This window comes from Salvelinus fontinalis, chromosome 23 (genome assembly GCF_029448725.1).
Source record: "Salvelinus fontinalis isolate EN_2023a chromosome 23, ASM2944872v1, whole genome shotgun sequence".
NCBI classification, from domain to species: domain Eukaryota; kingdom Metazoa; phylum Chordata; class Actinopteri; order Salmoniformes; family Salmonidae; genus Salvelinus; species Salvelinus fontinalis.
This window is the reverse complement of record NC_074687.1, coordinates 38,127,812-38,140,190: the sequence shown is the minus strand read 5'-3', so window position 1 is coordinate 38,140,190 and position 12,379 is coordinate 38,127,812. Positions and strand designations below refer to the sequence as shown.

General features: G+C 42.8%; 1 protein-coding gene across 7 annotated transcripts in view; it reads left to right on the top strand.

Moving 5' to 3' along the window:
* The window catches only part of LOC129821264 (rap guanine nucleotide exchange factor 4-like), a 47,583-nt gene that overhangs the window by 1,817 nt on the left and 33,387 nt on the right, over positions 1–12,379 (top strand). For 4 of the 7 annotated variants that reach the window (XM_055878733.1, XM_055878726.1, XM_055878729.1 and 1 more), the window contains 3 exons: positions 340–482; positions 583–671; positions 1,530–1,676. In XM_055878733.1, the coding sequence (XP_055734708.1) occupies positions 340–482; positions 583–671; positions 1,530–1,676 (379 nt within the window). Of the gene's footprint in view, positions 1–339; positions 483–582; positions 672–1,529; positions 1,677–2,576; positions 2,736–8,826; positions 9,068–12,379 lie in introns of those variants that run through there. The other 3 variants (XM_055878732.1, XM_055878731.1, XM_055878730.1) reach the window with 3 other exon arrangements.

The window sequence follows — 12,379 nt, the reverse complement described above, 5'->3', positions numbered from 1 at the left end:
TATTTCATCAATTAACTTGAATTTCTCACTTAATAATGCATCCTTTTCACTGGTTTCAATATCAATGGCCAATACATAATACATTTGAACATATCAGGGCGTAAAATCACATTTAACGATACAGGTATAGAAAAATGCTTGAAAACGTTAGCAACATGAACAAACAGTAGCAGACATTTGCAATCTGTTTTTTGGCACTAAACGAGAGGATATGAACGGAGGGGAATGTTTAAGGTGACAGGAGCTCTCGCCAGTGCTCAGCGTCATACAGGGTTATTTTCCTAATTCTCTAATGTTGTGCTGAATAACTGACTGATAGGATATTTCCTCTCCGTTCAGACCTGCTGAGCGCTCTGGGGAAGATGTGGACATCATACTGGCCAGGCTGAAACGAGTGAAGGCCTTTGAGCGGTTCCACCCTAGCCTCCTACAACAGATATGCCTGTGTGGATACTACGAATGTCTGGGGAGAGGCGTCACATGTAAGTCTTGCAATTATGTTCAAAGAACAGTATGTTAGCGAGACTCTTACTCTGTGCATATCTAAAAATATGTTCTCACATCATGTATTTTCTTCTCTAGTATATCGTCAACGAGATATTGGTACCAGCTGGTATGTTGTCCTCTCTGGCTCACTTGATGTCAAAGTGTCAGAGACAGCAAATCATCAGGTAAGAACGGTTGACTTTTCCTGTAATTACACCCCTTTTAATGAAAAGCAATAGTGTTTATTGAGTAGATGCCATAAACAGTCAATGGCGTAAAAGATTGCAAGTGAACAAGATTGCAAAACGAAATGGCATATTAAAACCACTTCCCTGACTTACTGGGAATTACTTTTCTGTACAATTTAAATCACTCGCCCCGTATCCAATCGATTCATTGGTTCCAAAAATAAATTGTACTATAGCTAATGTTCATATTTTTTCATCCAATCGTTAAATACCAAATAAGATAGGCGTATCAGAGGTGTGTCCACTTTCCTGCAAAAAAAATATTTGGTATTCCTTATGTATTGCCTGAGATGGGTGAAAATCTTTCCAATAATCCTACCTTTAGTTCTATTAGTCTCCTCTCACATCAAAAAGGATGAACTGCTCTGTAGCATGTGCATGAGGAGATCAAGATGCACATTAACCCTGGAGCTCATCTGAAGAGCCAACTAGAAAGGGCACTCTACTTCACAATGATTTATATCTGAGATTGCTAACCTTGGGAACACCAGGAGTCTTTTCCTATCATTACCAGTGACCCGTATGTCCAAGTCTGCCTGACCCTGTGTTGATTGGAGTGATTTTAGAAGCCCTTTGTCTAATGCAAGTGTTCAGTGCTGCTAGATTGCGCCCCACCGTTGGGCGTGATCTGATCACTGCCCGTACCTAGCACTTTGAGTGCCTCTCAATGAGGCCCATTTTTAAGGGAATAAACACATTTGATTAGCATAGTCCTTCCCACTTCCTCCCTGTGTCCTCCTATTGAAAACAACGAGGAACCATCCAAGAAGAGATGCTTTTTGGTGTCTCTTGTAGGATGCGGGTACGATTTGCACTCTGGGGATTGGGACAGCATTTGGGGAGTCGATCCTGGATAACACCCCTCGGCGCGCTACCATTGTCACCCGGGAATTCAGTGAACTCCTCCGCATCGACCAGAGGGAGTTCAAGTCTCTGTGGGAGGTAAGCACCTCTGCAGTACTCCTCACTATTGTGGATTCATGCTTTCAATACACCATCCAGTATGACTTACCTAGATAGTAGCTGTAGTTAAGTATCAGTGGACTGATAATACCCACGCTGGAAATAATGAGGCTTTGTGGGGGTTCTATATTCTGGGATTTTCTTTGATCTCTGCAAAAGTGAGCGTGCAGAATTGTTGGTAAGTTGTTTACCCTTTGAGGTGTGCCTCTGAGGCATTGGTTTTTACTTGTGTTTATACACTGTGTATAGATCACGTGAGCAGGACATGAATGCTTAAAGTAGACCACAAGAAATAGCCTTTCTTTTAAAAAATATATTTTAATTGGGATAGTATTTCTTGAGCGGTAGCTCATGAAGCATCTGTTTAAAGTTTCATTAGACCGTTTGACCACTAGGGGGAAGTGCACTTCTTCATATTGTGTGGATACATTTACAATTGTGGTTAGATCTCTCGCTTCATCATTTAAGTCAACATTTGGAGCCATTCTCCTCTTCAATTAGTCTAGGAAAAATAGTGCTCCTGCGAAGATTCTTTGCCATATCTGTGAAACATTGTTCCTTGTACTCAGGGCATGATAATTCCATGGGAAATTATTTTTTGAAGAGCAGTAATGATATCTGAATGTCTCCGCAGCAGGTTAGACAGTTATATCCCTTGCCACTGTGTCCCTTCCTGCACTGAGCCCCCCCCCCCCCCCACCCCCCACCTTTCAACCCCCCCAGCAGTACAGGAAGGTACTAAGGACTGAGTTGGCCGGGATGGAGGTGCCACACTGTCCAGAGGCCCCTGTCTGTCCTTGTGGAGCCACTACACTGGCTTCCTGAGTGAGAGAGCTGGTTTCCTCTGAGAGCAGAGGGCAGGCAGGGGGCTGTTAGTGTTAAAGCTATGGACTGTATGTCACTCGCTGGTCCTCCTCACTTGAACTGGAATCTAAGCCTTGTCTGGATGTAGCCTACTGTGTTTAGGCTGTGGACAACCACATGGAAATACTACTATCTCTATCCAGAGAATAAGCTCTTCTGAAAGGTTGGTCTGAGGTGAGCCTACTGAAAAAGGCTTTTAACTGCCAGGCAGGAACATCATCATTGTACATTTGCTCATGCTTCACTGATGGGGCATGTTTTTGTTCTGTCTTCAGATAATATTTAATACCCACGGTTGCAGTTAGCTTTTTAGAGCAGGGATAAAAGGAGTACTGAGTGATATAATGACCGACTATATAGCTTTCAGTTTGATTTAAAGATGGTTTCAGCTCAGGGCTTTGGATGACTATGTCGTTATGTTCCGGGATTTTCGTTTCAAACTATTTCCGCTTTACAATGATATCTACGGATGAATCTACTTGTTTGATGAGTTCAAACTTTTCAAATGGGAAGGAAGCTTGTGATGTTAGTGATGGTGAAACAACAGCTTGTCTCGGCATACAGCAATTTTGGCTGTTATCAAATCTGATTGGTCACATACACATATTTAGCTGACGTTATTGCAGGTATAGCCAATTGTTTGTGTTCCTAGCTCCAAAAGTGCAGTAGTATCTAACAATTCACAACAATACACACAAATCTAAAAGTAAAAGAAAGGAATTAAGATATATAAATATTAGGACGAGCAATGTCGGGCATTCTTTATGAACATTCTTTAGTGTCTAGAGATGTGTCTGCATCTCTCCCGCTATGATGTAAATGTTTTGTGTTTCATTGACTTTTTCCTATTACTAAAACAGCCTAGTCATTGGAGGTAGCAGCTCACAGCTCCATGCTTAAAGAGATTATCTGGTACTTTTGTATACCTTTGAGCCATTAATTCTGAAAGTAGTACTCATGAGCCAAAAGTGGTCCCCCAAAATTGCGTACTATGTCACGTGCAGATATGTGCACCATGTCATTCTCATCTCTCTCATCTCATCTCTCTCTCTCTCTCTCTCTTTCGTTTCTCTCTCTCTCATCCCTCTCTCTCTCTCTCTCTCTCATCCACTGAGCTGTTGGGCCCGGCCCTGCAACCTCATTGGATAACGCTGGGAGGCTTCTTGCTAGCTGTCACTAAAATGCGAGGGGCTTAAGCTCATTGGCTAGAACTCGACTTGAAGCTGTGCCACGCCATTTTCCCTACATTTCCCGGGAAATTTAGGGAAAATGGCATGGCACAGCTTCAAGAAACCTATTTTGTGGCTACTTGAGGTAAGACAGTAATTCTGCTAATAGATTAATCATGTATGAACTACACATTGACACATCCAGCCCAAAGCTGGAGGTTTGAAAATAATTTCTTAGTCACCAAAGTACCGGAGCGTGTCTTTAATTGCTGTAAATAGTGTTCAGTGATAGCAATCTCCTTTGCTCCAGCCACTCCAGCCAATGCCAATGACAGACCTTGGGTTCAGCAAAACATCACTCCATCATGACTTTGTTGCTTGACATGCTGAGTTAGCGATGTCACACAAGCTGTGAATGACTGAACGGCGATCAAAAGTGAACCCTGTGAGCTTTCCCGTTGACAAGCTTTAAATTAATTATGCTGTCAGCGTGTCTGTGGTGTGGGCCTATACGACTTTGGGTCCTATGCTGTATGCTGTCACTCAGCATTTTGCTCACGTGCACAGAACATAGATTGAAACCAGATTGAGTTCATCCCTTTCAGTTCTTTTGAGAATCTCCTCTCTCCTATGTGTCAAGGTGCTAGACACATCTTGTTATAGGAATATTCAGCCCTACTTGTGCTTTCCTGTGGAGCCTTGGTTTGAGACGGTCCAGGGGTGGCCATTTATTTCTGTCAGCCTTGCCGCAACTGCTCCTGATATCCTCTTACTAGCAGCACAGGTCTTTAGAAACTCTTCATTTTCTTAGTTGTTTATACCCTGCCTGTTTACGCTATATCTCTTGTACTGTGCTGCAATTGATTGTAAATGCAGACTAACTACCAGCGGCATAGACAACCTGACTTGACATTGTGTGTTTTTTTGTTGTGATTGAGTCCAACACAAAGCTCATTAAAAGGCAAATGGTCTCCCTCAGGCCATGACTTAAAAATCATTGAACAGCGTATTAGCTGTATTTAATGATTTGTCTGAAGAAACAAATAGTAGTAGTTCCATTAGGAGTTGATGAACAGACAGATATGTGAGAGAGAGAGAGAGAGAGGTGACGTTGAGGTGATGCTGACCGGAGTTGTCCTAACCCAAGGCCCATCCCCCGAGGAACAAGATGCTTAGGGTAAGGGAGGGCCTTGACACGCATGAACACACACACACACAACTCCACCCACACATCTGAGATCTCTCTCCCTGCAGAAAGCCTTGGCCTCGACACCCCTACAGACTGAGAACAGCACAGCCTGAATATACTGCTGGGTATTATTTATTCATGGCTGCCATGTTAAGTATTCAGAACACACTTTTCATCCAGTCTCTGAATTCAAAACATCACCAAAAAAAAAAAAATCCAGACAGTACGTGGATATTCGCTTCAAATACGTTTATACAAGTATTTCTACTGATGGCCTTTGCTCCCCATTTGAACATTTTTGCTCCGTCAATCTTCTTCAAAAGCGTTGCATCCGTTCATGCTGAGGCCGATGGGACACAAACCATTTGTGATTATGGTTTGATATACTGTCCCGCACAGCTTGACACTGAAGGTGGTGGCAGTCACAGAAATATTGCTGGAACATGCAATGTTGGTTTTCTCTACTCCCCTGACTCCCGCCTTCAACAACAACGTCAACTGTCACTGCTATCAGGCATGGCTCCCGCTCTGCACATCCGAGTCTGGCTTATGTCATTGGGAGAGGCAGGCATGTGCTTGTTTATTTAACAGATCAGACATGGGCTGTGCTCTGCACACACAGGAACACTGGCTGAGGCTCCAATGACCTGATCATCAATTTACCCTATACTTTGTTCTCTGCTTCCGTCGGTCATCGAGAATGAAACAACACAATTGTGATTTGTGCTTTGCTTTCTTGCATGACAGCACGATCTGGATCAGTAGCCTCTAGCTAGCAGATCCCTGTCTCTGTTCCATGCGCTTGTGGTGCACATAGGATTCACATTCATACACAGGATTTTATTGTAGCCCACTTTTCTGTTATATTATACGCTGTACATTTGTGCTGTAGTGGAGCGACAGTGTTCAAAGGCATGCCTAGTTAGCGTTTGTGCATGACAGGCAAGCCCATGCAGTGTTGAGGTGAGGCTCTGTTGGAGGCAGGACAGTGGGTGGGTGGTGGGCGACCACTTTAAGCTCACTGGCTTTGGGTGTTGACCTGTAAAGTGTGGAGTCATCCGCATACATAGGCAGTGTAAGACCAGTGGCGTGTGTGTGTGTGTGTGTGTGTGTGTGTGTGTGTGTGTGTGTGTGTGTGTGTGTGTGTGTGTGTGTGTGTGCGCACGCACGCACTCTTACTACATCTAAACGCCAGCAGACCCAAGTCCTTCCCAGAGAACAGTGAATATATACACAAGTAAAGAGCACTGAGATTATTGTATCAACGACACTTCTGTTTATCTCCTTATCCGTTCTCGCAGTCGTTGCATAGTTAATAACGTTAGAACAATGATTTTCAACCTGGAAGAGAATCAGCTTTTCATGGCTGATTTTGTTCAATCAGATGGAACCATAAGTGATCAAAGGGATTACATCATCTGTATATTCACCATCAGATGTGCACATTCATTACTCACTCACTCACTCACGCTCTCTCACGCACACTCACGCTCTCTCACACACACTCACGCTCTCTCACAAACATTCCAGTGGATGATGTGTAGAGAGGAGAATTGCTAAATCTGTCACTCTCTCAGTTTTCTTGTTTGCATTTCATTGTTTTTGCACTTAGTGGTGTTGTCGGGGCTTTGTGAATTGAATATCCATGCACTGTTATTACATGAGGAGAATAGAAATGCAGGACATAGATTTACTAATTTTGTTTATTCACAATGGTCCATTATTTACTGCATTGTAGACTTCACAATTCATCATGCACTATTTCAGTCTCGGAAAATGTGAATGTAACCCAACCGTATCTAATAAATTACTTTGTCACAAACAAAGTCTGTACAGAACTGTTCAAAATCGAGCTTTGTGTTCCCTGTCATGCCATGTTCCCAATCTTTTACAAACACATTATTGTAACCTCCCAGAGTGTTTGTCTAAAGCTGACTGAAAGTGTACTAAAACAATTTAGACAGGCCAGGCTTGGGGGTCACCGATCGAAGTGTGAATTTTGGCCCATTGAAAACCAAAAACAAGTTATGTGATTTACAATTATGATTATATATGTCATCTTTGTCCAATAAATTCATGATTCTTCTGTTTCCCCAAAGCAGCCGTGACAGACCTGTGCGGCTCAGAGGCTGGATATGAGGTGTCCACCAGAGCTTCTCCACTAACACATATGCATCTGCACCTGCTCATCTCCTTGCCTCTCCCCCTGTTTCACTCCAAACCAACTGACAGAGGGGCCCTTTCACACAGACACCTCTCTCCAATTTCTCTGTCTCTCTTTTAGCTGATTCAGGGTTAACTTGGCTGCAGTTGAGCAGTTATGCAACACTGGCAATACTGTTCACACCCTCGGGCTTTGGTCTGTTCTCCCTGTCACACCAATAAATTGACATTCGTTATTACTACCTCACTGCAGTAGTGGGGGGAGTTCCCCCTATGGCACGGAGTGTGGCTGGCCCTTCTCCATTGTCGTCCAATTATTACTTTATTCTTTGATACATTTTTTGCAGTGGTCAGCCCTCAGATACTAACATATTTACAACCTGGGTAAATCTAACCTTCCATACATATTTTCCCATTGTAGAAGTGCTGAAATTAAGTGCTGAATACACCTGAATGCCAAAACATTCAAGGTGCTCAAAGGTGAAACAAGCATATTTTTTGTGTTCTGATGGGGTACGACAGTTGAACTAAGCTCATGAGGCATTTAGAAGTGAAGTTCTTCATGAATCAATGGGTACATTTAAATGGATGAAGCAACTGCAGATTGCCCCTTTTAAAGGGAAAACAAAATCTGAATTATTATAAAATAGTTTGACAACCCTGTTTGTAAGCTTTTAAATACAATCCAACTGAACCAATTCTCTTTTCCAGTGATGAAGATATGGATGTCTCATGGTGTGGTGGGGTATGCAAAATGGGTCACCTTTTGAGCACCTTTATCTCTTGAATGTTTTGCCATTCAGGTCCAAAAAGTCACTTTCTGACCACTTCTTCCATGCGCAAACATGTATGGAAAGTTTTGTTTAAGTGAAAAGGGATGCAGTCAAAAAGTGATTGAATTCAAATGGATTTACCCACGTAACAATGTTGTCAAAAACACTTATTTGTCTGTTTGGCTACAAGGCCAGAGTTAAAAAGCTGTAGGCCTGTGCGGCTCTAATCAGTTGGAAGGTCAAAGATTCCATCTGCCCACTGTCCTTGATGTAATGAAGAGAGGCTAAGTAATAGAACCCGAAGTACTGAAAGTACGGAACATTTTGGGGTCAGAACTCACTAAATAAAGGAGAAAGTTTTCCGGGCATCAAAAAGGATGTTTGTTGTAATGGCTCCCTGAAGAATCGGAGGCCAAGAGCGATTGCTCCAGTTGCCTTTCTGCTTTGTTCTGGATGTAATGTCACGTAATACCTTGCTGTAGGCCCAGTGTGCCTGGACAATACAAGACTGTCAGATTCATTTCCTTCCAACTGTAGGTATGAACATGCAATTTTGAATAATTAATTTCATGAATGTCCTGCTTGGGAGATGGCGACATGGGTGCTGTTGAAGGTGTAACATTGAAGGGTCGGTAACTGCATGGAAGATGACACAAATTGTTGGTATCCTTTTGTAAAACTATGCTGAGTGTTCTCCCAAACCGTTGTTCCAGTGTTATGTATTAACTTTGTATTAACTTTCAAGACAGGGGAGCACTTAAAATACATATCTGTGTTCTGTGTAAACACGACTTAATGGTTTAAATAATAGAGCAAAGCCCCCCTATGTCCCTGCCTTTTGGGACCACATGAGCAAGTTCCAACTGTGTCTGCACTGCGTGTAGTGTAGCTGTGTGCCGCTGCAACGGAGAGAGCGTCCGCTCATGAGGGCATGGTGATTGGAGGAGTGGAGTGATTGCCTAGCAACTGCTGCATGGGGGAAATCAGCTGGCTGGGAGGCAGGGACTCTACTGGGCAGAGGCAGGCTGGGTTCAACTCACTTTGCTCTGAGAGAGGGATGGAGGCTGGGGCACCAGGACTGGACCACACTGACAACCGGGGGATGTGAGGGAATTCAGACCAGTTACTGACACGGGGACTCTGAAAGGTGGATTCTACTACTGGGACTGTAGAATCATCTCATGAAGATAACTAGATTGAGAGCACGTGTAGGTGAGTCTTGCTTTATCAAACCTTTGTGTGATGCTAATGTGGAGTTTAGAAATGGTATAAACTTCTAGGCAATTAATACATTTTCAATAAATTACACATTTTGAATAGTGTGTCTCTTGGCTTCTACAGAAACCTATAGCAAGGAGTTTAGAAATGGGATACACTTCTAGATAATTAATACATTGTAATAAATTACACATTTTGAATAATGTGTATCTTGACTTCTAGAGAAACCTATCACAAGGATAAGCATGCTTAACTTATAACTATAGTTATAACTTTAAACTAGAATGTTTTGGAAAAGTTTGCATGAAATGTTTGCTGAGAGCCTTAAGCTGCTTCCCCAAATAGTTTTCCAAGCAGCCTGAAGTCTGCCAGACAGTGGAGGGTATGGACTAGTTAAGGAAATATCTTGAGAGCAGGCAGCAGTTTGTATGATGTATGTTATGTCATCTGGGATGAATTATCAACATACAACATCCATGCATAATGATGCTCAGAGTGGAAAAATGTGCAGAGGAGGAGCGAGAACATGAGCTGGGAATTTAGTAATGTGACAAGTTGTTATATTTTCATATTTCTAGACTTTGATTTTAAAATCCAGTATTACTGTAGGTCCATGCCATACATATGATCACTGATATGATATGTCCAATGCATGTCAGCATTATTTTAGAAGTGTTACTGTATTTTTTTGACAAATGGATAATGTTATTTTAGAAGTGTTTTAGTATATTTGAAACATGCGTTTGTAGAATTAGTAGCATAGAGAAGCCACAATGGTTGGAGAGGTGGAGCTGTGTGTGTGTGTGTGTGTGTGTGTATGAAACAGAGTGGTTGAGGCAGATCAGATAGTAGCTGCCCTGACCCCCCCCCCCCCAGAGAGAAAGAGAATAGATACCGCTGTCATTGCGTTGATAAAGCCTCGGGTTTGTATGATGGGATAAGTGATGTTTAGGATGAGTCACAGAGGAATAGTTGCACTCCTGTTATTATGAGTGTATTATTATATAGATATGGGGTGTTTTGGGCCTGTGTTTATACTTGGGTCTTTATTTAATTGCATAGAATAGTTTTTGGCACTATATGATAAAGTAGTAGCTTTTATTTATGTTATCCGGGTTTGTGCATTGGATTCTCTCCACCACAGTAATTCACGATTCTTCTTTCAGATTCAAATCCCAGGTAACTTCCTGATCTGGTCCTAACATGTCCTCCAGTTCAGAGAACAGAACACCAAAAAATCCCTGTGTATGCTTTTAAATCCTTCCATTAACTCCAAGGAAATCCACTCTAACAATGCTTCGTATCACAACCTCCTAAGCTCACTGCTATGACGCGATCACAGACTGTTTCATTATCTGGTAAAAGTCATATCAGATAAAGAGTGAAGCGTTTGACTTAAGCCATTGTTTTGGCTGTTGCCTAGTTGTCAAACTGTCTTCAAGGACTTATTGACATGGATTATCTCCATAGACTGCCTTTACTTTGAACGGTGACTACCAATCCTGTTGACTCTGCTTTGTTGGGGCATCAGTGACTGTGACCCTTCTATGTTAACCCAATAGGAAACATTTTATTTTTATTTACATTTGGCTATAGATAACTCAAACAAATTACCCTTTTAATGTGAAAACAAGTTCTTAACATCTTCTGAACGACCTGCTGACGTTTGCACCAGTCTAACACTGTGGGATGGATAGGTTTAGCATGTAGCCCTATATCTCCTCAATCTGATCTAGCCTCATTACTACTCCTAATGGACAGCGGGCAGGCAGCCTCTCTCAGTGAAGTGATACAGTAGGGCCGGCTAGGTAATCTGACATGGTGACTTAGGACACTTCCTTTGATGCTGTGGTAGGTGTGTCAGGAAGGCCATCAATGAAGCTCTGTTGACCTGTCATATCACATTGCGTCAGATCTCTGCACACACACGGTTTGATGGTTATCTTGTTGTGTAGTGCCTCTCATTTTCATATGAGTAAAATTGATATCTATCTGGTGTGACTGAATGAGACTTGCGGTTAAAACAGAATAAAATAATTTTGAAAGGTGCATAACTTCCCACGTAATCGTTCAGTTGTTATGAAATATTGAAATGCTGTTTTCTTGAGCGGCCCTTTGTGACCGCTTTACCTGCAACAGATGCTACAGCGCTTTGAGCATTGTTGTTTTTCACTCTATAGTAACTGGTGTGTGTAAAAATGAATCGATACTATACATATAATTGTGTGAGAGTTGAAAGTGCTCATTGTAATTACAGTGCTGAATCTCCGCTAATGGGATTTGGGCTAACTAATAAACTCATAAAAAAAAAAACGTCCCTTTTTCAGGACCCGGTTTTTCAAAGATAATTCGTAAAAATCCAAATAACTTCACAGATCTTCATTGTAATGGTTTTGAACACTGTTTCCCATGCTTGTTCAATGAACCATTAACAATTAATGAACATGTACCTGTGGAACGGTCGTTAAGACACTAACAGCTTACAGACAGTAGGCAATTAAGGTCACAGTTATGAAAACTTAGGACACTAAAGAGGTTTTTCTACTGACTCTGAAAAACACCAAAAGAAAGATGCCCAGGGTCCCTGCTCATCTGCCTGAACGTGCCTTAGGCATGCTGCAAAGAGGCATGAGGACTGCAGTTGTGGCCAATTGCAATGTCCGTACTGTGAGACGCCTAAGATAGCGCTACAGGGAGACAGGACGGACAGCTGATCGTCCTTGCAGTGGCAGACCACGTGTAACAACACCTGCACAGGATCGGTACATCCGAACATCACACCTGCGGGACAGGTACAGGATGGCAACTACAACTGCCCGAGTTCCACCAGGAATGCACAATCCCTCCATCAGTGCTCAGACTGTCCGAAATGGGCTGAGAGAGGCTGGACTGAGGACTTGTAGGTCTGCTGTAAGGCAGGTCCTCACCAGACATCACCAGCAACAACGTCGCCTATGGGCACAAAACCACCGTCGCTGGACCAGACAGGACTGGCAATAAGTGCTCTTCACTGACGAGTCGTGGTTTTGTCTCACCAGGGGTGATGGTCGGATTCGTGTTTATCGTCGAAGGAATGAACGTTACACCGAGGCCTGTACTCTGGAGCAGGATCGATTTGGAGGTGGAGGGTCCGTCATGGTCTGGGGCGGTGTGTCACAGCATCATCAGACTGCCTGCAATGACAACAAGCTCAATCTCAACGCTGTGCGTTACAAGGAAGACATCCTCCTCCCTCATGTGGTACCCTTCCTGCAGGCTCATCCTGACATGACCCTCCAGCATGACAATGCCACCAGCCATACTGCT